The 25,423-nt window shown below is 42.2% G+C and overlaps 1 protein-coding gene and 1 long non-coding RNA gene across 2 annotated transcripts; one reads left to right on the top strand and one right to left on the bottom strand.

Annotated features, from left to right (window-relative positions):
* Positions 1-3,504: 3,504 nt before the first annotated feature.
* LOC121723442 lies at positions 3,505-6,542 on the bottom strand. The gene is made up of 2 exons (XR_006034954.1): positions 4,373-6,542; positions 3,505-3,873 (listed from the first exon to the last, which is right to left on the bottom strand). It is a non-coding gene; the product is annotated as an uncharacterized LOC121723442 (long non-coding RNA).
* A 7,750-nt stretch (positions 6,543-14,292) lies between these two features.
* cat (catalase) lies at positions 14,293-23,205 on the top strand. Its single transcript, XM_042109067.1, has 13 exons — positions 14,293-14,451; positions 15,574-15,745; positions 16,022-16,132; positions 18,304-18,434; positions 18,547-18,651; positions 18,875-19,000; positions 19,083-19,274; positions 19,484-19,636; positions 20,203-20,341; positions 20,825-20,955; positions 21,178-21,285; positions 21,385-21,468; positions 21,895-23,205. Exons 1-13 carry the CDS (start codon positions 14,386-14,388, stop codon positions 21,955-21,957), a joined length of 1,581 nt encoding a protein of 526 aa, XP_041965001.1. The 5' UTR covers positions 14,293-14,385; the 3' UTR covers positions 21,958-23,205.
* The last annotated feature ends 2,218 nt before the right edge of the window (positions 23,206-25,423 follow it).

The following is a 25,423-nucleotide window of genomic DNA, read 5'->3' as shown; positions in this document are numbered from 1 at the left end:
GTGCTGCTGCTTCTGATGTGCAAGACAAGACAGGGTATATATTCATAATGTGACAGGCAGCATGTATTTATCATTATGTTACAACCTCTGCACAACTACTATTGATGTTAGAAGAACAAAACAATACATCTTCAAATGTTCATTGCTTATTGCATGTGTTATAAAAACAAAATCCTTGTCTGCTTTCTGTGTTTTTGCATGCACCTGTCTACAGGGGTGTAAAGACATATTTGTTCACCATGCACCATGCACCGCTGTTCTGAGTCATTGTTTGTATGTTCTAGTATTTGTTGATTTCCATTTATTGCCCATTGATATTGCATTCACATTATTGTTTATTATTGCTATTCTCCTTATTAATGTAGTGTCACCAACATTTAAAATAATATCAACTGACATTGTTATTCATAGCCATATTTATTCTGCTCTTATAAGGTAATACAGTGCACATATTTATATTTCATTTATACTACTCTAAACCACCTTCTGAAAATCAACTGTATAGTACTGCACCATATTTCTTGACCTGTCTCACCACCTGCCTACATGTATACTGTAGGCTACTTACACCACCTTACAACACTTTGAAGAGCCAAAAACAAAGCTCAGCGCACCTGTTCTGTGCATCAGCAAAGTTGGAGGGTTAATTTATGAACCATCACTTCTAGCTGAAACATCACTTCTAGTAGGCTACATGTGACGTGTAGGCTAGAATAGAAGTCTTTATTGTCCACTACTGGGGAAATTAATCGGCAACACTTTATTTTAATGTGTCGCTGTTACAGTGTACCTACATGTACCTAATTAGGTACAGTGGTACAACCTGTGTAATAACATGTACTATCAGGTACTGTACTATCATTGTACTTGCATTATGTATTTGTGGGTACTTACATAGGCTATAGTTGTTACATTGTAATACTGAGTGCTTTTACCAAACTTTGCCAATTTGCCTACATTTTCATCAGAGGCAAAGAGCTGACCTGAGACCTGCTGGATGGGGTAAATCTGGTCATGATAGATTTGATATACAAACCATTCTTAGCTCCAGTCAAGGCCTCATTGTCTTCAGTGTACATGTAACAGCTGTGCTGCTACAACCTTGTTACTCTTTGATACAGTGGAATAAACCTATTAAGTGTACCAGTTAATTACTTACATGCACATATGACATGTATGTTGTGTCTTCGATGTCTTGGAACAGGTCTACTAATTCACATGTACTGTGTGGTTTAACAGCAGACACGTTTCAACACATCAATTACAGGATGCATGACATCATTGACAGGATGTATATAATATGTACATGTATATGTACAAGTACTTAACTGGTACACTTTATTTGAATGGGTTCATTCCACTGTATCAAAAGAGTAATAAATAACACAGTTGATACATGTACTACAGTATGTAGGGTAATGGCAGACATGTTCCAAGACACCAATGACACAACATGTAATGTAATATGTAATTGTAAGTGGGCAATTCCACGGAAAATTGACTTTTTGTCACATCCATAACGCCAGTGAAATGCCTTGGCATTTGTATGATGTGAATGTTACTATTCATTTTTTGTGCATTTTTCTCATGTACATTCTTCAGCCAGAAATAGCAAATGCTCAAATTTCATGTAATCATTCACATCATACCATACCATCACATTTTATTGGCGTTATGGATGTTAGAAAAAACTTAATTTTCCACGGAATTGCCCAAGTACTTAGTACTTATGCCACTGTATCAAAGAGCAATAAGTGTGTACCAACACAGTTGATGTAGTGAATTAGTAGACCTGTTCCAAGACATCGAAGACACAACATACATGTCATATGTACATGTAAGTAATTAACTGGTACACTTAATAGGTTTATTCCACTGTATCAAAGAGTAACAAGGTTGTAGCAGCACAGCTGTTACAAGGATACAAGGAAGTTTATTGTCACATGCATATAGTTACTGGAAGTAAGAAATGCAGTGAAATTATGTCTGGTGTCAGCCTATTTGTGCATTTATGGGGGGGGGGGGAAGTGCAGTAGAAGAGGGGTTTAGTAGATTAAGTGGCAAGGGCTGCATAAGAAAGGTGGGGGAGGATTGGGATTGGGGGGGGGGCACCAACAAGGAGCACCCAAGAGCAAAAAAACATGTACACTGAAGACAATGAGGCCTTGACTGGAGCTAAGAATGGCTTGTATATCAAATCTATCATGACCAGATTTACCCCATCCAGCAGGTCTCAGGTCAGCTCTTTGCCTCTGATGAAAATGTCAAATTCAAATTCAAAGTTGCTTTATTAGCATGACTGCATGGGAACAGTGTTGCCAAAGCTGTTGTTACATACAACATAACAAACAAGAACATAAAACCATAGGACAAAAAACAAAAACAGAAAATACTCTCTCTCTCTCTCTCTCTGTATATATGTATGTATATGTATATGTGTATATATATATATATATATATATATATATATATATATATATATATATATATATATATGCACACTCACACATTACATACATACACATATAAATGTAGCATGTGTGTTTACATGCAGCACTAACTTCAGTTCAGACCGACAACCTGTTCTGTATTGCTCTCTCTCTTTCTCTCTCTCTGTATATATGTATATGTATATGTATATATATATATATATATGTGTGTGTATGTATATTTAAGCAATATAGCACGAGTGAGAGTGGGGTTGGTCATGGATATTCCCACGGATGTTGTTAGGCCGTAGCCACGAGGCCCTACACAATGCTGGCAATGCTGAGAACAATTAGCATCCTCGTTTATCTTACTTACATTGAGTTGACTGTGTAGCTTAATCCACAGATGTGGTGAAGCACTGTTTCGTTATGGTTTGCTAAGGAGTAACCCATTGCTTAAAATAGTGGAGAGCTGGGATGAGAACATTGTGTCAAATCTTCGCATTGTATCGCGGAGTGATTTATTATTAGCTGTGCAAAGTCTGAGTTGAAATGTCCAGGGATATTCCAACTCATGGAACGTCTCTCGGCCAATCAGAAACAAATAAATAGTTCCATAGAACCCAATTGTTGTATAAATATATATTACTATATTATATATATTAAAGATATTACGATGTAAGCCTCTGTGTATATATGTTCTCTTGGCATAAACAAGAGTGATGGCTTTAAAAGCGTCCAGATAGAACAACCCCCCCACCAAGAGTGTGTTTCAGCTGTCGATAAGTGTAGCTATTCCCCGATTGAGGGGTGAGAGAACTACTGTTTTCTTTTGATCAGGAATAGTGGGCTATGTACAGTAGGCTACGGCTGCCCCAGTGCTGATGTGTTGACCATGACCTGCCTCCTTTTCTACAAGGAAAAGTCTTAGTGTAAGTGTAGCACCCCTCTACTCTACTTAATAATAAATTGCACTTTAAAGTAAAAGGAGGTGCTTCTATGAGTTACTGTTAAGTTTAGGCCAGTTCTAGGTTCGGCATTAAGGGGGGAGTAAATTGACAAGGACACCAGTATGTAAAATGTTATAAATAAATAATGCAGGTTTATTAAATGCAAGAATATCTTTTCTCTATGAGAAAAGAAGAGGAAACATTGGTAAATAGAAAATAAATAGTAAATAAATACAAAACCCTATAAAATAATAAAAGAGCTCTTAAAAATGCAAAGTATCAAATCAATAGTTAAAAACTCAAATGTCCAAAAGAAAAGAAATACCCGGGTAAGGTGGTGTGAGTGTACAATGACAGTGTATGTGTGAAGGCTTATCTGTATCCAGGGAACAGATCCAAGGGGTTGGTTATCCAGTATGAAAGGGTAGAACAATTCAATCGATCCAAGGAGACTGACTCGCCATCCAGTGTTCCAGTGTACATAAAAAACCAATCTGCATACAGCAGTTTGAGAATACAATTAAGGATATATATTCAATATCAAAGTCGTAAGATATCATTAAATTCCAATTGAACTACAATTCCAGTTCAATTAAGTCCTATTAACTTAGCTAGGCACAAACTACGACGTTAGCGTCACTGGTAATGAGAGAGAAGAGGTGCTGTTCTCACTCACACACACACACAGGCTACTACTGTGCGCCTATCTCTTAGGAGTTCGTTACTATCAACGATCATATATTTAAAATCATGTAATTCAATATATTCATTAACAACTTCTCTATTACTCAAAAACATACTTCAAGATAATCAAGACAATATTATTACAATAGCAGCACTTAAAAGAACAATAAAGTAAAAGCATCTCTGATTGGTTTTTAATTAGTTAGCTCAGTTTTCTAGCATGCTAATCATCCTATTGACTTGAATGCACTATCAGCTAACGGTGCTAATCACTCACTAGCAGAATGCTAGCGAAGTATTTTAACTCACCGGAGTTCGAGGTTCAAACAACACAGGTCTTCAACAATCAGTAGAAAAATAGGTATAAGGAAAGGTAAGATGATTCAATACGATCAATAGATTTAGAAAAAGTTAGATTAGAGTTAGATAAAGTTAGTATTCATTTTCTTAAGAGGATTATCAGTAACGTCTAATCAATTTCATTCAAGTGGAGTCTTGAATTGTGAGTCTTGGGTTGTGAAAAACAAACCCGTCACCTAGGAGATGACTATACCACAATAAAAGTATTTTAGAATACCTGCACTTCCAAGCAGACCAAAAAAGAAATACATATAATCATGTAAACTCAGCTTCTTGCTATTTATTCATATTTATTCTATTTATATATTAAAATATTTATTGAACTCAAACTGTTCTAAAACTAAAGTTATGGTCTTAGTAACCAAACTTTAAGGTGGGTTACATAAGCATTAGGCATGTTCATTTTTCAGCACAACCTGAAGTCTATTTTGCTTCATGTCTTTGATACATTTAAGCATATGTTTCAGCTTGATGCACCTCCAAGCATCTGTTAGACGGTGGAGTGTTAGTTCAGAGATATCAAATCATCCGCATGTATGCATATTAAGGGGACAGATATGTGTTTAGATGTTGTTAATAAAGTTTATGATGATAAAGTAGGCCTGGCTGTGCAGCAGTACTGTTAAACAGCTGCTAGTCAAGATTGGTAGTATCTTACCCTGCTGCATGAAAATGATTACAGAAATAAATAAAAAATGCAATGCAATGTGTTGACCATGACCTGAACATGCCTTCTTTTCTGCAAGGAAAAGTCTTAGTGTGTAAGCATTAGGCATTTTTATTTTTCAGCACAACCCGAAGTCTAATGTCAAACTAGACAGCTTTTTGTGTCACCCAGGTGACCACCTTATGAAATTCCCTCAAAAGTCTCCCTCCATCAATGAGGTTTCCCCCCCTCTTTTTTGTAATGTTTAACTGATATATGTAATTGTCTGCCAGGCTGTGTTTGCTCTATCTGCTTGGATTTTGTGTGTGTGTGTGATGCTATGAGCATAATCATCTGAGTGATGCCTTTTTAAAATAGCAGCAGTTGTGATTTAAAACATTGTTTTATGATTTGCATTAATCTCAGAAGCATTGAAACTAAGCTAATTGCCATTCAATTATTGAAAGTCCTTTAAATCATGGTGCTGGTCATGCTTTTGGGGAGTTGTATAGCAGAGAAAGCCTTTGCCTGTGTGGAGTCACTCACTGTCACTGCTGATTTTGCTTCATATCTTTGATACATTTAAGCGTATGTTTCAGCTTGATGCACCTCCAAAGTATCTGTGGAGTGTTACATCAGCGATATCAAATCATCCACATGTATGCATATTAAGGGGACTGATATGTGTTTTGTCTTTCTTAGATGTTGTTACTAAAGTTTATGATGATAAAGTAGGCCTAGCTGTCCAACAGTACTGTTAAACAGCTGCTAGTCAAGATTGGTAGTATCTTACCCTGCTGCATGAAAATGATTACAGAAAAAAAAAAAAAATGCAATGCAATGTGTTGACCATGACCTGAACATGCCTTCTTTTCTGCAAGGAAAAGTCTTAGTGTGTAAGCATTAGGCATTTTTTATTTTTCAGCACAACCTGAAGTCTAATGTCAAACTAGACAGCTTTTTGTGTCACCCAGGTGACCACCTTATGAAATTCCCTCAAAAGTCTCCCTCCATCAATGAGGTTTCCCCCCCTCTTTTTTGTAATGTTTAACTGATATATGTAATTGTCTGCCAGGCTGTGTTTGCTCTATCTGCTTGGATTTTGTGTGTGTGTGTGATGCTATGAGCATAATCATCTGAGTGATGCCTTTTTAAAATAGCAGCAGTTGTGATTTAAAACATTGTTTTATGATTTGCATTAATCTCAGAAGCATTGAAACTAAGCTAATTGCCATTCAATTATTGAAAGTCCTTTAAATCATGGTGCTGGTCATGCTTTTGGGGAGTTGTATAGCAGAGAAAGCCTTTGTCTGTGTGGAGTCACTCACTGTCACTGCTGATTTTGCTTCATATCTTTGATACATTTAAGCGTATGTGTCAGTACTTAGTACTGAGGGACTCTGCCCGCCGCTGTCCGCCTCAAGCTCCCTGCCCCTCTTCGCCGTATCCACCCCACTTTCCATGTTTCCAAGATCAAGCCTTTCGTCTGTAGCCCCTTGCACCCTGCCCCCAAACCCCCCCCTCCCCCGCGGCTTGTTGGTGGCTCGGAAGTGTATTCTGTTCGGCCACTGCTGGATGCTCGGCGTCGGGGCCGAGGACTCCAGTTTCTTGTGGACTGGGAGGGCTACGGTCCCGAGGAGAGGTGCTGGGTCCCGGCTTGGCACATTCTTGACCGGACTCTCATTACGGACTTCCTTCGCCTGCACCCCATTCCACCCAAGGGGACGCCTGGAGGCGTCCGTAGGCGGGGGGGTATTGTCAGTACTTAGTACTGAGGGACTCTGGCCGCCCTGCTGGACTGGTTGTGTATTGTCGGACAATCTTATGTTTTGATGCCATGTGCCTTTGTTGTGGCCTGAATCCCACCTCCAACTTGCCACTCCCTGTTTTTTCCCGCCACTTTCTGCCCACACCTGTGCTGTTCATCAGTCTGCTTATTATCTGTATTGATTTCTCCTGTCCCTTGTTTGTCCTCACCCAATGATCTGTCTCCTTTGTTTAGACTGCCTAGTATTTAAAGTTCAGTTTATTTTCTGTTCTTTGTCTGGTTGTAACTGATTTTGGTGAGGATAATGCTGTGTCTGCCAGAGCTGTATTTCTGGTTTTCTGTGAATACTCTGCCTGTTTTTGCCTGAACTTTTGAGTTTTTGCCTGCGTTTTGGATACTCATCCTGGATCTTTTGTGCTTTGCCCTTTTTGGAACTTTTTGTGTTTGGACTGTATCTCTTGTGCTTTGCTCTGTTGCTGTCTGGCTGCAACATTAAAACTGAACTACGCAAGTTTCTGGTCTGCATTTGGGTCCTTGCCTGCAAGTCCTAACACTACAACCAGAACCAAGATGGACCCAGCGGACCCAAGCCAGCTAAAGAATGCCCTCGAACAGCAAGGAAGAGCTTTGGGAAGGCAGCAGACTCGGCTGGACGCTCTTGCAGCAAGCATCAAAGACCTGACTGCTCCAGCCACTGCTCATGAGCCACGTCTGCCTCCTCCTGAAAAGTATTCTGGTGAGCCCGGCACCTGTCGTTCTTTTCTTTCTCAATGTTCACTGATTTTCGAACTCCAACCAGCTACATTCTCCACTGATCGCGCTAAAGTGGCTTATGTGATTACCCAACTCTCCGGGCGGGCTAGAGAATGGGGAACAGCTCTCTGGGAAGCAGAAACTGCAGCCTGTAATAACTTTCGGGATTTCTCAACTGAGATGAGAAGGGTCTTCGACCGCTCCAAGCATGGGCATGAGGCTGCTCGTGAGTTACTGCACATGCACCAGGGGCGCAGGTCTGTCTCAGACTAGGCCATAGATTTTCAAACTCTGGCAACATCTAGTGGTTGGAATGCAGATGCCTTGTTTGATACTTTTTTGAATGGTCTGTCTGAGGATATTAAGGATGAGCTTGTTGCACATAACCTGCCCAACAACTGTGAAGACCTGGTTAACCTGGCAATCCGTATTGATGTGCGGCTACAGCAGTGCCGCCGTGGGAGGGCTTTTGGAGCCCTTGCGAAGACCTCTTGTGTTGACCCCCTCGCTGTTCGACCAGCTTCCCCATCAACATCTACTTCTCCTGAGCCAGAGCCTATGCAGATCGACCGTGCCCGTCTGACACCAGCTGAGCGACAGAGGAGGATTAGCACACGTTCCTGTCTCTATTGCGGCCAGCCAGGACACTTCATCTCTACCTGTCCAGTAAAAGCCAGCGCTCGCCAGTAGAAGGAGGGGTACTGGTGAGCGTGACTCCCGTAAGACCCTCAATGACACAACGCACTCTCTTCTCTGCCACCCTTGAGTGGAGGAACCAACAGCAGGAGGTGGTGGCCTTAATCGATTCTGGTGCCGAAGAGAACTTCATTGACTCCAGCTTGGTGCTTCAGTGGGGGCTGCCTACTACAGCTCTCAAGACTCCACTTGTGGCCAACGCATTGAATGGACAACAGTTGGCCAACATCACCCATGTCAGCATCCCGGTGAGTCTATGTCTTTCTGGCAACCATCATGAACAGTTAGTGTTTTATGTCATTGATTCCCCACATGCCCCCATAGTCCTTGGTCACCCCTGGCTTACTAAACATAACCCTCACAGTGACTGGGTGGGTAAGAGAATTGTAGGGTGGAGCCTGCTGTGTCACTCTCTTTGTCTTCTTCGTGCTCAGACTCCTCTACTCCCAGTCTCCAGACCTCCATAAAAATTCCCAGATCTCTCAGGGGTCCCAACAGAGTATATGGATCTCAAGATGGTCTTCAGTAAGTCCAGAGCCTCTTCTCTACCCCCCACATCGTCCCTACGATTGCGCCATAGATCTCCTTCCTGGCACGTCTCCCCCTAGAGGTCGCCTTTATTCCCTGTCCCGGCCTGAAACTGAAGCTATGGATAAATATGTTCAGGAGTCTCTGGGAGCAGGCATAATCCGACCATCCTCTTCCCCTGCAGGTGCTGGATTCTTTTTCGTCAGGAAGAAAGATGGCTCTCTGCGCCCTTGTATTGATTACCGGGGCCTCAATGACATTACCATTAAGAACCGCTACCCTCTTCCCCTGATGTTGTCAGCCTTCGAGTTGCTTCAAGGGGCTTCAGTGTTTACCAAGCTTGATCTCCGGAATGCTTACCACCTGGTCCGTATCCGTGAGGGGGACGAGTGGAAGACAGCCTTCAACACCTCGTCTGGTCACTATGAGTACCTTGTCCTTCCATTTCGGATTAACCAACGCTCCAGCTGTCTTCCAAGCTTTGGTAAATGATGTCCTCAGAGATGTGCTGAACCAGTTTGTCTTTGTGTACCTGGACGACATCCTAATCTTTTCAAGGTCTTTGGCCGAACACGCTTCTCATGTCCGTCAAGTCCTTCAACGCCTGCTCGAGAACCAGCTCTTTGTGAAGGCTGAGAAGTGTGAGGTTCCATCGTAATACTGTCACTTTTCTCGGCTATGTCATCACAGCCGGAGCAGTCCAGATGGATCAACAAAAGATCAAGGCAGTGATGGAGTGGCCCGCACCTTCTACCCACCGAGAGCTTCAAAGCTTCCTCGGTTTTGCTCATTTTTACCGCCGTTTCATACGGAACTACGGCACACTGGCTTGCCCCCCTTACAGCCTTGACTTCATCAGCTGTAAGGTTCATCTGGTCCTCCGCAGCAGAGGAAGCATTCCTAACCCTGAAGCAGCGGTTTACCTCAGCCCCCATCCTGATCCATCCAGATCCAGGCCTGCAATTCATTGTAGAGGTTGATGCCTCGAACATTGGTGTAGGAGCGGTGCTTTCCCAACGCTCATCCAAGGATCACAAGGTCCATCCTTGTGCTTTCTTCTCCCACCGCCTTACCCCTACAGAACAGAATTATGACATTGGTGATCGGGAACTGCTTGCTGTAAAATTGGCACTGGAGGAGTGGAGACATTGGTTGGAAGGTGCTCAGGTCCCATTCCTGGTTTGGACGGATCATAAAAACCTCGAGTACATTCGCACCGCAAAGAGGCTCAACTCCCGCCAAGCTCGCTGGTCCATGTTCTTCTCCAGGTTCAATTTCATCTTGTCATATCGCCCTGGCTCCAAAAATGTTAAGCCTGATGCCCTCTCCTGAAGGTTCAGCTCCAGTGAACACCCCCAAGACCCAGACACCGTTCTGCCTGCACATTGTGTTGTAGGGGCAGCTCAACTCCAAATCGAATCTATTGTGGCTGCCGCCCAATCGAGTGATTCTGGACCCAGTCAGTGTCCCACTAACCGTCTGTTTGTCCCTAGCTCTGTCCGCTCACAGGTCCTGCTGTGGGGCCATTCATCCCAGTTGTCCTGCCATCCGGGGATCAGACGGACTCTGGCCTTCATTGACCGGCGGTTCTGGTGGCCCACAATGAGAGAGGATGTCCGTAATTTTGTCTTGGCCTGTTCGGTTTGTGCCCAGAACAAGACTTCCACTCAACCTCCTGCAGGTCTGTTGCAACCCCTGCAGATTCCCAAGAGGCCATGCTCCCATATCTCTCTGGATTTTGTTACTGGTCTTCCTCCATCTGACGGGAACACAACCATCCTCACCGTTGTTGACCGTTTCTCCAAGTCAGTACACTTCATTCCTCTACCCAGTCTTCCCTCTGCCAAAGACACAGCAAATTTAATGATACAACATGTATTCAAGTTACACAGGTTGCCTGTTGAGGTGGTGTCAGACAGGGGCCCACAGTTTACATCTAGTTTCTGGAAGGCTTTTTGTAAGCTTCTTGGTGCTTCTGTCTGTATCTTCTGGGTTTCATCCACAGACCAACGGCCAGACCGAGCGGGCTAACCAACAACTGGAGACGGTGTTGCGCTGCGTGGCTTCCCAGAATCCGTCCTCCTGGAGCCAACAGTTGCCTTGGGCAGAATATGCCATCAACTCCCATATATCCTCCTCCACTGGCCGGACCCCCTTCGAGTGCTCCCTGGGTTACCAACCACCACTATTTCCGGATCAAGAGAAGGAGGTGGGGGTTCCATCTGCTGAGGCATTCATCCGCCGCTGCCACCGGACGTGGAGACGCACTCGTTCTGCACTTCTTCGCTCCTCAGCCAAGATGAAAGCTCAGGCGGACTAACATCGCTCTCAGCCCCCTCGTTATCACCAAGGACAGCGGGTATGGCTGTCAACCCTGGATCTTCCCCTTAGGGTCAACTCCCGTAAACTTGCCCCCCCGCTTCATTGGTCCCTACCCAATTGATAAGATCGTCAGCCCCGCCGCTGTCCGCCTCAAGCTCCCTGCCCCTCTTCGCCGTATCCACCCCACTTTCCATGTTTCCAAGATCAAGCCTTTCGTCTGTAGCCCCTTGCACCCTGCCCCCAAACCCCCCCCCTCCCCCGCGGCTTGTTGGTGGCTCGGAAGTGTATTCTGTTCGGCCACTGCTGGATGCTCGGCGTCGGGGCCGAGGACTCCAGTTTCTTGTGGACTGGGAGGGCTACGGTCCCGAGGAGAGGTGCTGGGTCCCGGCTTGGCACATTCTTGACCGGACTCTCATTACGGACTTCCTTCGCCTGCACCCCATTCCACCCAAGGGGACGCCTGGAGGCGTCCGTAGGCGGGGGGGTATTGTCAGTACTTAGTACTGAGGGACTCTGGCCGCCCTGCTGGACTGGTTGTGTATTGTCGGACAATCTTATGTTTTGATGCCATGTGCCTTTGTTGTGGCCTGAATCCCACCTCCAACTTGCCACTCCCTGTTTTTTCCCGCCACTTTCTGCCCACACCTGTGCTGTTCATCAGTCTGCTTATTATCTGTGTTGATTTCTCCTGTCCCTTGTTTGTCCTCACCCAATGATCTGTCTCCTTTGTTTAGACTGCCTAGTATTTAAAGTTCAGTTTATTTTCTGTTCTTTGTCTGGTTGTAACTGATTTTGGTGAGGATAATGCTGTGTCTGCCAGAGCTGTATTTCTGGTTTTCTGTGAATACTCTGCCTGTTTTTGCCTGAACTGTTGTGTTTTTGCCTGCGTTTTGGATACTCATCCTGGATCTTTTGTGCTTTGCCCTTTTTGGAACTTTTTGTGTTTGGACTGTATCTCTTGTGCTTTGCTCTGTTGCTGTCTGGCTGCAACATTAAAACTGAACTACGCAAGTTTCTGGTCTGCATTTGGGTCCTTGCCTGCAAGTCCTAACAGTATGTTTCAGCTTGATGCACCTCCAAAGTATCTGTGGAGTGTTACATCAGCGATATCAAATCATCCACATGTATGCATATTAAGGGGACTGATATGTGTTGTCTTTCTTAGATGTTGTTACTAAAGTTTATGATGATAAAGTAGGCCTGGCTGTGCAGCAGTACTGTTAAACAGCTGCTAGTCAAGATTGGTAGTATCTTACCCTGCTGCATGAAAATGATTACAGAAAAAAAAAAAAAAATGCAATGCAATGTGTTGACCATGACCTGAACATGCCTTCTTTTCTGCAAGGAAAAGTCTTAGTGTGTAAGCATTAGGCATTTTTATTTTTCAGCACAACCCGAAGTCTAATGTCAAACTAGACAGCTTTTTGTGTCACCCAGGTGACCACCTTATGAAATTCCCTCAAAAGTCTCCCTCCATCAATGAGGTTTCCCCCCCCTCTTTTTTGTAATGTTTAACTGATATATGTAATTGTCTGCCAGGCTGTGTTTGCTCTATCTGCTTGGATTTTGTGTGTGTGTGATGCTATGAGCATAATCATCTGAGTGATGCCTTTTTAAAATAGCAGCAGTTGTGATTTATGATTTGCATTAATCTCAGAAGCATTGAAACTAAGCTAATTGCCATTTCAATTATTGAAAGTCCTTTAAATCATGGTGCTGGTCATGCTTTTGGGGAGTTGTATAGCAGAGAAAGCCTTTGTCTGTGTGGAGTCACTCACTGTCACTGCTGATTTTGCTTCATATCTTTTCATATCTTTGATACATTTAAGCGTATGTTTCAGCTTGATGCACCTCAAGTATCTGTGGAGTGTTACATCAGCGATATCAAATCATCCACATGTATGCATATTAAGGGGACTGATATGTGTTTTATCTTTCTTAGATGTTGTTACTAAAGTTTATGATAAAGTAGGCCTAGCTGTCCAGCAGTACTGTTAAACAGCTGCTAGTCAAGATTGGTAGTATCTTACCCTGCTGCATGAAAATGATTACAGAAAAAAAAAAAAATGCAATGTGTTGACCATGACCTGAACATGCCTTCTTTTCTGCAAGGAAAAGTCTTAGTGTGTAAGCATTAGGCATTTTTATTTTTCAGCACAACCCGAAGTCTAATGTCAAACTAGACAGCTTTTTGTGTCACTTTTTGTGTGTCTTGTTAGACAGCCATATGTAGCTTTGATTTGTAGCACTTATGATCATATAATGATGGATTAAGCTAATTACTACTTTTATCTATGACTGGGCAAAATGAGTAGATTTCTTGTGACTACAAAATCGACTTTGAAGTCCTACCAAAACAGAAAAGGTGAAACAGAGACCATCAGTCACTAATGCTCTGCAATCATTTATTTGTATGACAAATTATTTGTATGCCATTTGTACAGTATGGTTATCATTTAGTATTTTTCTGAGATTACATCTCACATTACACAGTAGTTAGGCAATAATGATTTCTTTCCACTACTGAATGTAAACTAATGATTAGCTGTTACATTTAATGGATCCAATCAGCCCTTATTAACAAAAAGCTGGCCTTATTGTAATTCTGTGTTTCATGTGACATATATTAGCCTATATGGTGGCCAACATGCATCTAATCTAAACATCATCAATGTCAGGTTCCAGTGGACGGTGGATGCAGGTTTCTTGTAGGTTTTGCTGCACTTGCCATTTGAATAATTTATGGTAGTTACTTTTTTGTTTTTTAAAGTGAGCTTTGCCAGATTTATCCATGTGCCAAATCCATTATTATGAAGCAATATTTTCATTTTCAGTATTCTCATGTTTTGTGAGATTGAGACATGAAAACATTTTAAACTGCATGCCAATGTTTACACCTCGTATGCCACCCAGAACATGAAACATTGTGTTGAAATAATTGTTTAAGTAAAAATAAAAAATACTCAATAGACTTTGGGTTTCACAAGCCTGTGTAGGCTACTTGTTATCTGACAGGGGGATTGTTTTCCTGGTGGAACGGTCATTGTATGAACTTGCATTTTTTTCCATGACTCCAGAAGTAGGTCAACTCCACGTCCAAGCAGCCAATGGGAGTCGGGGGTAGAAGGAGGGGGTGGTCCCTGAGTAGTGCTTAAGTACAGCTACAGAATACAGAAACGTCGTCAAGAGATAGACTTGCCTGTGTAGTTGTCATTCTCGAACTGTGCATGTGCATATCGTAAGAGGAAGATGGCAGACAACAGGGAGAAAGCAACCGATCAAATGAAACTATGGAAGCAGAATCGGGGGACTCAGGTTTGTATTGCAACATAAACTTACAATTCAGCTCAGCCTAGCCAGCTAGCTAACGTTGCTAGTGCCTCCTCCGTGCAGGGTATTTGAGGAAATGGGGTAATAGGTCATAGGCCTTTACGCACGAATTGGGAGTTTACATCTGTCGACGCTGTGTGATACAATTATTTGTATGTCTATAACGTTATGTGATTGTTGGATACCTTGCACAAAATCAAAGTCGGATTTGGGTTCTGGGGTAGCATCAACATTAGCTAAACGTAGTTGACAGACTCTCAGCGCAGCTTTTTGTTTTTGGCTGGCTGCCTAGAGTGGTAACGTCAATAACCTTATCTGGAAACAGATAATGGGCACCTATGCGCGGTGAAGTTGGTGATCTTGGATTTTAACCTGTTGAGGAGTGAATTCTTTAAGACAATGCCGTTCCCCAGAGAGTGAATTATTTTCCTGGCTCCTTCTAGAATTCTATGCGAACGTTCTATAGTTTCAGTGTTCTTAAAATTGTTTAATGGCAGAAAAGTCCCTGAGGGTAATTGTTGAGTCATGTTATAGAACCTTTTTCAAAAACGTTCTAATCACATATTTGTCATTTCAACTTACACATGTCAATTTACATGGAAGCAGGACTCAATTTTCTATGAAAAATATTTGCATGTCATTCTTGTTATTCCTCCGGCAAAGATCTGTTCTATCTGCATAGTGTATATTACGGTTGTTTGGGAAACCTCGCTTCTTTTTCCTTAGATAAATATGTGTACCAAATCTGATCTGTCTCGTAACTGATTTTTGAACTTTAACCCCTAACAATTGCGACTGGCAGAGGTATTCAGCAGTAACATTAAGGTTGAAGGTTATGTAATTAGGCTAGACAGAAAGCCTTCGCAAAATGGTTAACAGTTAACCTATGTAACTGAGGAAGCTATGCTGCATAGTGAGCTAAGGACTAATAACTGTATATATATAAAATAAATCGTTTTGTGTCATTGTGATATTTAAAATTGTACATTTGTGTATTCCCCTGGTAAGAACTATGACTTAACATAACAATTGAAATTAAGTCCGATGAGGTTTGGCTTTAGTAGTCCTTAACATGTATCACATCTGGTTTGACAATATCTTCCTCAGAGACCAGATGTGTTGACCACAGGGGCAGGTGTGCCAATTGGAGACAAGCTAAATGAACTGACAGCAGGCCAGCGTGGACCCCTGTTGGTTCAAGATGTGGTGTTCACCGATGAGATGGCCCATTTTGACCGGGAGCGCATTCCGGAGAGAGTGGTGCATGCTAAAGGAGCTGGTAAGAGTTATCTGAGTCAGATAGCAGCAAGTGGTTAGCCCCTTTGGCCTATTAATGTAGTGAAATAACACATTTGGCAGCCTGTTGTTTGAGGGGCCTGAAATCTGATCTTAGTATTTAGTTCAGTGACTCATGTGATGCCTAACAAAGCCAAGGCTGTTCTAGACTTGATATCCCTTCATACCACCCTGCTACAATACAGAAGGCTGGTTAGCTTGAAAATAAAATGCTTTTTACCCAATATTTAGTCATCTGAAACTGTTATTTTCTCCATAGGAGCATTTGGTTACTTTGAAGTGACCCATGACATCAGTTGCTACTCCAAGGCCAACGTGTTTGAGCATGTGGGCAAGACCACACCAATAGCCATCCGTTTCTCCACTGTCGGTAAGGGAGCAGTTTCTGTGGAGTGGTATTCACAGGTCCTCTTGGTCCACAGGTCCAATTTGTTGTGCATCTTCCTCAGACATATCCTAATGTGTGATTCCTCTTTGTGTATATTTCTCTGGCAAGATATTACGATGTAAGCCTCTGTGTATATATGTTCTCTTGGCATAAACAAGAGTGATTGCTTTAAAAGCGTCCAGACAGAACAACCCCCACACCAAGAGTGTGTTTCAGCTGTCGATAAGTGTAGCTATTCCCCGATTGAGGGGTGAGAGAACTACTGTTTTCTTTTGATCAGGAATAGTGGGCTATGTATAAAGACACTGGTTGCATGGTAGGAGAATTGTTTGGTGCCAACAGACCCGGTCATGGCAGATGGCTGGCATGATAATGCCCCACCTTTTTTGTAACCAAGCCAACTTTTGATTTCCTAAGAGCCATTTAATGCAATGTATGTATAAGTAAGTATATATACTCTTTTGATCCCGTGAGGGAAATTTGGACTCTGCATTTATCCCAATCCGTGAAATGCACACAGTGAACACACAGTGAGGTGAAGCACACACTAATCCCGGCGCAGTGAGCTGCCTGCTACAACAGCGGCGCTCGGGGAGCAGTGAGGGGTTAGGTGCCTTGCTCAAGGGCACTTCAGCCGTTCCTACTGGTCGGGGTTCGAACCGGCAACCCTCCGGTTACAAGTTCGAAGCGCTAACCAGTAGGCTGCGGCTGCCCCAGTGCTGATGTGTTGACCATGACCTGCCTCCTTTTCTGCAAGGAAAAGTCTTCGTGTAAGCATTAGGCATGTTCATTTTTCAGCACAACCTGAAGTCTATTTTGCTTCATGTCTTTGATACATTTAAGCATATGTTTCAGCTTGATGCACCTCCAAGCATCTGTTAGACGGTGGAGTGTTAGTTCAGAGATATCAAATCATCCGCATGTATGCACTATGTTACTAAAGTTTATGATGATAAAGTAGGCCTGGCTGTGCAGCAGTACTGTTAAACAGCTGCTAGTCAAGATTGGTAGTATCTTACCCTGCTGCATGAAAATGATTACAGAAAAAAAAAAAAAAATGCAATGCAATGTGTTGACCATGACCTGAACATGCCTTCTTTTCTGCAAGGAAAAGTCTTAGTGTGTAAGCATTAGGCATTTTTATTTTTCAGCACAACCCGAAGTCTAATGTCAAACTAGACAGCTTTTTGTGTCACCCAGGTGACCACCTTATGAAATTCCCTCAAAAGTCTCCCTCCATCAATGAGGTTTCCCCCCCTCTTTTTTGTAATGTTTAACTGATATATGTAATTGTCTGCCAGGCTGTGTTTGCTCTATCTGCTTGGATTTTGTGTGTGTGATGCTATGAGCATAATCATCTGAGTGATGCCTTTTTAAAATAGCAGCAGTTGTGATTTAAAACATTGTTTTATGATTTGCATTAATCTCAGAAGCATTGAAACTAAGCTAATTGCCATTCAATTATTGAAAGTCCTTTAAATCATGGTGCTGGTCATGCTTTTGGGGAGTTGTATAGCAGAGAAAGCCTTTGCCTGTGTGGAGTCACTCACTGTCACTGCTGATTTTGCTTCATATCTTTTCATATCTTTGATACATTTAAGCGTATGTTTCAGCTTGATGCACCTCCAAAGTATCTGTGGAGTGTTACATCAGCGATATCAAATCATCCACATGTATGCATATTAAGGGGACTGATATGTGTTTTGTCTTTCTTAGATGTTGTTACTAAAGTTTATGATGATAAAGTAGGCCTAGCTGTCCAGCAGTACCGTTAAACAGCTGCTAGTCAAGATTGCTAGTATCTTACTCTGCTGCATGAAAATGATTACAGAATAAAAAAAAATAAATAAATAAAACGGTTTGAACATGACTATTTGGAAATGCTTTATTTAATCTTCTTCATTGCGAGATGTATCTGGTGTACACTGTTTTGCCTTTGTCCACCAAATATCTCGGGTTATGAACAGACTCTGACCCTTGCCTCAAAGCAGGTTGTTGACATTGTCTCAACATGAACTGATTCACGTGTCCGAGCCACGTTTATCTAAGAGTTACTAAAGGATGACAATGTTAAAGAGAGAGTTGAAGAAATGAGGAGAGATGCCAGTGTTTTTTGCCTCCTTGTGTTAACCTTAAATGTGCCCATGTTTCAGCTGGAGAATCAGGATCTGCAGACACAGTGAGAGACCCACGTGGCTTTGCCGTCAAGTTCTACACGGATGAGGGCAACTGGGACTTGACTGGAAATAACACGCCCATCTTTTTCGTCAGGGATGCTCTTCTGGTTAGTGAGACATACTGTATTTTTGGTTTTGTTTGTGTGTTTTTAGAGTAGCCTACAGGCTGTTGACGTGTCTGGCTTGAATTGAACCTTCTGTTCTGCTGTGTGTCTACAGTTCCCCTCCTTTATCCACTCCCAGAAGCGCAACCCCCAGACCCATCTGAAAGACCCGGACATGGTGTGGGACTTCTGGAGCCTGCGGCCCGAGTCCCTCCATCAGGTGCTGCTCTAGAGTCTAACAGTGTAGGACGTTTTCCTAGATGTGTCACATCTCGTACCAGAAGAGAAAATGTAGCCAGATGAAAAGGGAGCTTTGTCTTTCAAACCGATTCTTTGGGGATTTTGCTGATTTTTTTTTTTTAATTTTTTTTTTTTTTTTTTTTTTTTTGAAGATTATTGCCATCAGTGGTTTTATTATAATTATTATGAATCCCTCCCGAAAGGTGTCATTCCTGTTCAGTGACCGTGGTATTCCTGATGGCTTTCGACATATGAATGGCTATGGCTCACACACCTTCAAACTGGTCAATGCCGAAGGCTACCCAGTCTACTGCAAGTTCCACTTCAAGGTAACAGGAATAACATTGTTTTCTTTTTATTTGTCGGGACAGCTCATAGTTTCTCTGTAACACAAGAGTCTTTGTCTTTTAGGTGGACCAGGGCATCAAAAACTTAGATCCAGCAGAGGCAAACAGACTTGCAGCCACTGATCCCGACTATGCCATCAGAGATCTCTACAATGCCATCGCCACTGGGAACTTCCCGTCCTGGACCTTCTACATCCAGGTCATGACGTTTGAGCAGGCGGAGAAGTTCCCATTCAACCCATTCGACCTGACCAAGGTGCGTTCTCCAACTTCATTAGTCATTGTTACATAAGCTGGTTCTGTTGTCGTTGAGCCAGAGGCTATACCACAGTTTCTCTACTAGATGGCACAATATTCCAATGCTTTTACAGAGAGACAATTGTTTGTTTTGGTGTTTTTTTTTTATTTACTAATTTCTTTATGAAAGGTCCTAACTGTATTTTCTCCCTGTCTTTTTATCTCCAGGTCTGGTCCCACAAGGATTACCCACTGATCCCTGTAGGGAAGCTGGTCCTCAACAGAAACCCGGTCAACTACTTTGCAGAGGTGGAGCAGCTGGCCTTTGATCCCAGCAACATGCCTCCAGGCATTGAGCCCAGCCCAGACAAAATGCTGCAGGTCAGAGACTTGCAAACAATCCAAGATGAATAGATGTGGAGATGTTAATGGACCTTTTGTGTTATTTATTTAACATTGTAGTCATTGTACTTTGTGATCATTAATTGTGCTAAGTTTAGGTCACAGTCTCAGGATAAAAACTTGAAAAGAATCAACAAACAAATTCACAGCCCTACACTTTGAATCTTGTAATCATCTTGTCTTTATCTTGTAATTAAAGCAAACACTGTCTGTAAATGTAGAAAAAGGCAAGAAAATCCAATATGCTGAAAAAAACGGAATAGCTACTGTCCACACACACACACACACACACACACACACACACACACACACACAAAATCTCTCTCTCTCGCACGCACGCACGCAGAGACAGACAAAAGACAGAGAAATTACATTTTGCATGCTATACTTGCTTACATAAAAGTTCATAAAAGTCTTAAAACAATCTAAATGTTGATTAATGTGTTGCTTTATCTGTGCTAACACAGCAAGGAGCTAGCTAGCAAGTCATGTGCTCATTTCCTACCGTCGTGTCGTGTGTTTGACAAACGTCTCTGGTTTTTCAGGGCCGGCTGTTCTCCTACCCAGACACACACAGGCACCGTCTGGGTGCCAACTACCTGCAGCTGCCCATCAACTGCCCTTTTAGGGCCCGCGTGGCCAACTACCAGAGGGACGGCCCCATGTGCATGGGCGACAACCAGGGTGAGCACCTCATCCATGTGGGGGTTGTTGAATCTTTGTCATTTTTGCACTAATTGGATTACAATGCGGTCCCAGAGCATTAACTAACAACCAGCTGGCTGAACCAGGCAATAGTTCTTCCTGAGATGACATGCTTGTCAGTCAGCTTCAGAGCTATGAGGGTTTACATCTGCTCAGGTTGCTTGCACCGGTGTGGAAAGACTGGAAAAATATAGACTCATGAATTGCTTTTTCTAGACTTGGAAAGTCTGGAAATTTGGGAGAAGTGTTTGCTAACGCCTGGAAATTTTGCTCACAGGTCAAAGGTGAACATTACAACAGAAATTAAGAAAGTAGAGGTCTTGAAGAAAAAAAAGTATAAATAATTAGAAAAACTCTGGAATTTCTATTTGGGAAAAAGGCATTTTACTTTAGTTGTCAGATGTAAGAGGTGAGAGTGGAGAGCAGTAGTGATTTACCCCTGTGTGTATTGGATGTTTGCAGCTGGAGCCCCTAACTACTACCCCAACAGCTTCAGTGCCCCAGAGACCCAACCCCGCTTCATGGAGTCCAAGTTTCAGGTGTCCGCCGACGTGGCTCGCTACAACAGTGCTGATGATGACAACGTTACTCAGGTATGCCTGCCAGCTACGCGGAACCTCTCTGGTTGTATAGGTGTGTCTTTGTGTGGAAAAGAGGTTTGCATGTGAATTTCTCTTGCTCCCTGACTGGTAAAAGGTGTTACTGTGTATTAGTGTGAAAGTTATTTTATAGTTTGATGTCCAAGTGAATAGTATCTGACCGGAGCATAGAATCTGATTATTATGCTCTGTGGTTTGCTGTCCATGCTCTTTAAGGTGCGCGCCTTCTACACCGAAGTCCTGAGCGGGCCAGAGCGGCAACGTCTGTGTGAGAACATGGCCGGAGCACTGAAGGGAGCGCAGCTCTTCATTCAGAAGCGCATGGTTGGTCTTCCTCACCACTCTGCTCTTACCCATCATCACCACCAATTTCCTTACTTGGCCATACAGTCTGCTAATGCTACATCGGTGTTTCCTCTTCAGGTCCAGAATTTGATGGCCGTCCACGCTGACTACGGGAACCGGGTTCAGGCTCTGCTAGACAAACACAATGCCGAGTCCAAGGAGGTAAAAGGAGAGGTTAAATCCACATTGTATTTGCAGCAAAAAGGCATCGTAGAGCATTGTCGGAAACCAGCAAACTTTAATCAGACTGAGAAATGTTAGCTAGCTTGCTAGCCAATGCATTGTAGAGATGTATCTGGCTGTAAAAGCTGTTTTATATTGTCCCTGTTTGCTAGTGGGAACAACAGGTCAGTTTGTCTCTCACTTCAACACAGACCAGATAGCATCAAAGTAAAAAAATATGACCTGCCTATGACGACACACCTTAAAATGTGTTTTTGTGTTGGCTTTAAAAAATGTTTAAAAAGTGAGGCATGTGGTTTTTGCTAGCCAAGCCCAGTGTAGAATCACTGACGGAACCACAATACAGTCAGTTGTTACCCCCTTCTCTGTGGTTTTGTCCTGTCTGACTGTCCTTCTTTGTTTTAGGCTGGGGTGCGGGTGTACACCCGAGGTGGGGCATCTGCAGTGGCAGCCGCCTCAAAGATGTGATGCTCTACTCCCGCCAGCAGAGGGCTCCCTGCTCTCCCCCCCTGCACTTCAACCTGCTCTGGTGGCTATCAGCTCCCGTCCTGCCCATCTGAGAAAAGCTTGCCAAACAGCTTACTATAGATATAAGGCTCCTTGGATAATCTGTGTTGCTTTATCTTCTGCATTAACAAGCAGTCTGTTTTTCTTTTGCCAAAGTGATTCTGAGGTCTGATGGTAAATGGTGTTTCACAGAATCGTTCCTCCCTATTTCAACACTAGAACCAGTAGAAAGTCAGATTTCTGTCTGTCATACTTGATTGTTGCTGATTTGGTTAAACTACCACTATATGTCCACCGTAATAGCATTATCTGATTTTTTATGACTGAACTCAACATGCTTTTCTTGAGTAATTAAATTCAAGTGACCATTTTACAACAGAGTACCATGCAGGCTGAGATCATATGCTTGGCACTCCTGAAAGACAAATCAAGGAAGATCACTTTACATCTGTGTATCAAACTGACCAGACTTGCATGCAAGGTAGAGTACAAAACAACATTCCATTACCCCTACATCCATTTCACTTTGTCCTGAATGATCCTCGATATATCTTCTCAATCTGAGCAGACAGAGGCATTTTATGAACCACTTCAATTCTGTAAGATGACCTAGTTTGAATAGGTCATTGTGCAGAGATGAGGTCTCCATTTCCTGATCAAAGTGAGATGCTCTTTCTTTTTATGCTGCTCTGTGGCCAGTGATCAGGGCTGATCTACTGCACGTCTGTGTCCTCGTATGAAAAGATCTCCAATATATTTTTTGAAATGAAGCTCTGTTATTTGTTCAGTTTTGGTTTGATGTTTTACTGACATGTGGCTAATGACTCTGTGAGCCTCCACCCTCCTCCTTACTAAGTGGGAATCAGCATGTTGCCATTCAGTCAGTCTGTTAGGCACTGTATTTTCAATAGGGATGTAAATAGCTGATTCCATCATGGGAGTCATGTCCATTGTAGAGGAATTGATACCTGATAACATTTTTTTTCTTGACAATATTTTATTAATGTAGTTTAAGGTATTATGGTATTATAATTCAATTTGAACCTAAACAGTCAAGGATGGGAGCACTTATTCCCTTGCTTAGCCAGCCTGTCAGAAGATCAGTAACCAGTGGAATTCCACTAAGATGACTTGTGAATGCCTTAAGCCACCGAATGTACACTGTACGTGTTTTGTAATTTAAGTAAATAAAACCTGATTATATTAGAATTTGAGTCAGAGACCTTTCTTTTCTCTGTCCAAAGGACCGATCCCAAATCCTGTTTAGATGATCTCCCTGGTCAAATGGCCAACCTAGTACTCAACCCTGTACTATAGTAACTTTCCAAAATGTACACCACAACTCTTAGTAGTCAGTAGAGTTGTGATGAATCTCATACAGTGGATGCAAGGCAGTTTTGTTTTTTATCTTGTCTCTGTCACACAGATTTCACCGTAACAAGTTGTTTTTGTATTCCATTACATTAGGCTGACACATTTTTAACCAAAGCTACTGCTGTTATTGTTAAAGTCATTGATGAAGTATAAGAAATATTCGTCCACTACAAAGGTTTATGTCTGCCCATTTTGTCACACAACATTGGGCAGCTGTCTCAGAGGCAGCCTATGTTCCCATGCAATATCAACATTACAGTAAGTAAAGCAGCCACCAGGCCTTTTTACTCCAATTTGGAAAGGAGCCTAGTTTAATTTTTGACCTAATGTTAAATGATGAGGTCTGAGTCAGAACAGAAAGACCGCTGAGAGTAAAGGGAAGGGCAGTGTTAAGGCCAAGGCATTTGGCATTTCTTCATTTCTCATTAACATCCAACTAGTTGATATAGTAGGCATTGAGGGTACCCTTGATGACTAATTCAGGGCTACATCAGGACAGTGTGACAAACAAGATAAAAAAACAAACTGATACTGATAAGTCAAACTATTTGTGGTAAGTTATTCAAAAAATAATTTTATAGACATTTCTATGTGTCTGATGGTGTTGACAAAAATCGAGTGCGGGTCCAGCAAATATGTAATTTATTAAAAAAAATGTACAACTGGGAGGTTAACCAAAACATGGTTAGATGGCCAAAGCTACATTTAACAAAGATGTGTTAATAGCTTTTGAAAATCTTCAAAATATTCTTTTAGAAAATGTAAACCTGTTTTGTCCCTAATCTCAAGAATCAATGATGGTAGCATAAGCTCCCAAATTGGTGTTTGTCGGAGAAATAGGCCTAGAGTTTTGGACAATGCAGTGCCGGTTCAGACCTCCATGGGGCCTTAAGCAAAATCCTGTTAAGGGGCCCTCCTACCTGACCTCAAAATGTAACATTTTTTTACAGTCCCACCTCAGTGTGAAGGGATGAGTGAAATCCCCCATTGTACAGGTCATTATGTTTCTGCTGAAAAACGGCCAGTTTTATCTCAAGCACACACGTATTACCGGTATGTGCGCATACTAGGGCTGTCAAAATAACTGATTAATTTTGATTAATTAATTTGAGAAAAAATAACTGATTAAAAAAAATAATGCAGATTAATCGATTCTGTATGACCCCGAGCCGTTGTAGTCAGTAACCATTAGACTGTAAAATGAAGGAGAGAGAAGAAAATGTGCTGCCTAGATCATTGATTGGAACATTTACTTTTCAAAAACGGCTTGATGGTGTTGATAAAAATAAAGTGTTCTTCCCGAAGCACTTTTGAATTTATTTCCTCAGCATATTAGGTCATATCATAGATTATTATGGCCATTATTAAAATAATAATAAGAGTTTTTGAACTTTAATGTCACTAATGCTGATTATTCAATGATTCATTTGAATTTAAATATTTAAAATACTTTCACAGCAAAAATCATGTATGCGATTAATTTAGATTAATTTATCACAGAGTATGTAATTAATTAGATTCATTTTTTTAATCGATTGACAGCCCTAGCGCATACAGATACGTTTTTTTATATAGCCAGTCGCTGACATTCAAAAAACAGAATATGAGGTTATATTTTACAACTTTTGCGAAATACTGGAAAAGGCTGGCAAGCAAGCCTCAGACAGATCAGGGTATTCACTTCCATGTTTTTATGAAGCACAGGCTCTACTGATAAATTGAGAACCGATACCCAATTATGGGAAGTGGCACAGACACCAGGTTCGGGGTTTTTGAAAAAAAAAAAAAACCAAGTCATTGTCATTTATGAAAAAAGGGGGCAGAACTATACCAAAACTATGGGTGTCTTCCTGTGTGGCCTGAGAGATTTGCCATAAACGGACACATTTGATGAACCAGATTCAACCTGCTGGCTGAGAAGCAGCAACTTTCTGCCTTTTTAAATAAGCTCTCATCACCCAAAAACTAAGCAGCATGGAATATGAACCATTAAGCAAAGAGCAGGTGCCAATGCAAGTCATGACCCACGTGGTACCTATCCGGGACGTCCATG

The sequence above is a fragment of the Alosa sapidissima genome, chromosome 11 (genome assembly GCF_018492685.1).
Source record: "Alosa sapidissima isolate fAloSap1 chromosome 11, fAloSap1.pri, whole genome shotgun sequence".
NCBI classification, from domain to species: Eukaryota; Metazoa; Chordata; class Actinopteri; order Clupeiformes; family Clupeidae; genus Alosa; species Alosa sapidissima.
This window is presented reverse-complemented; position numbering and strand designations above follow the sequence as displayed.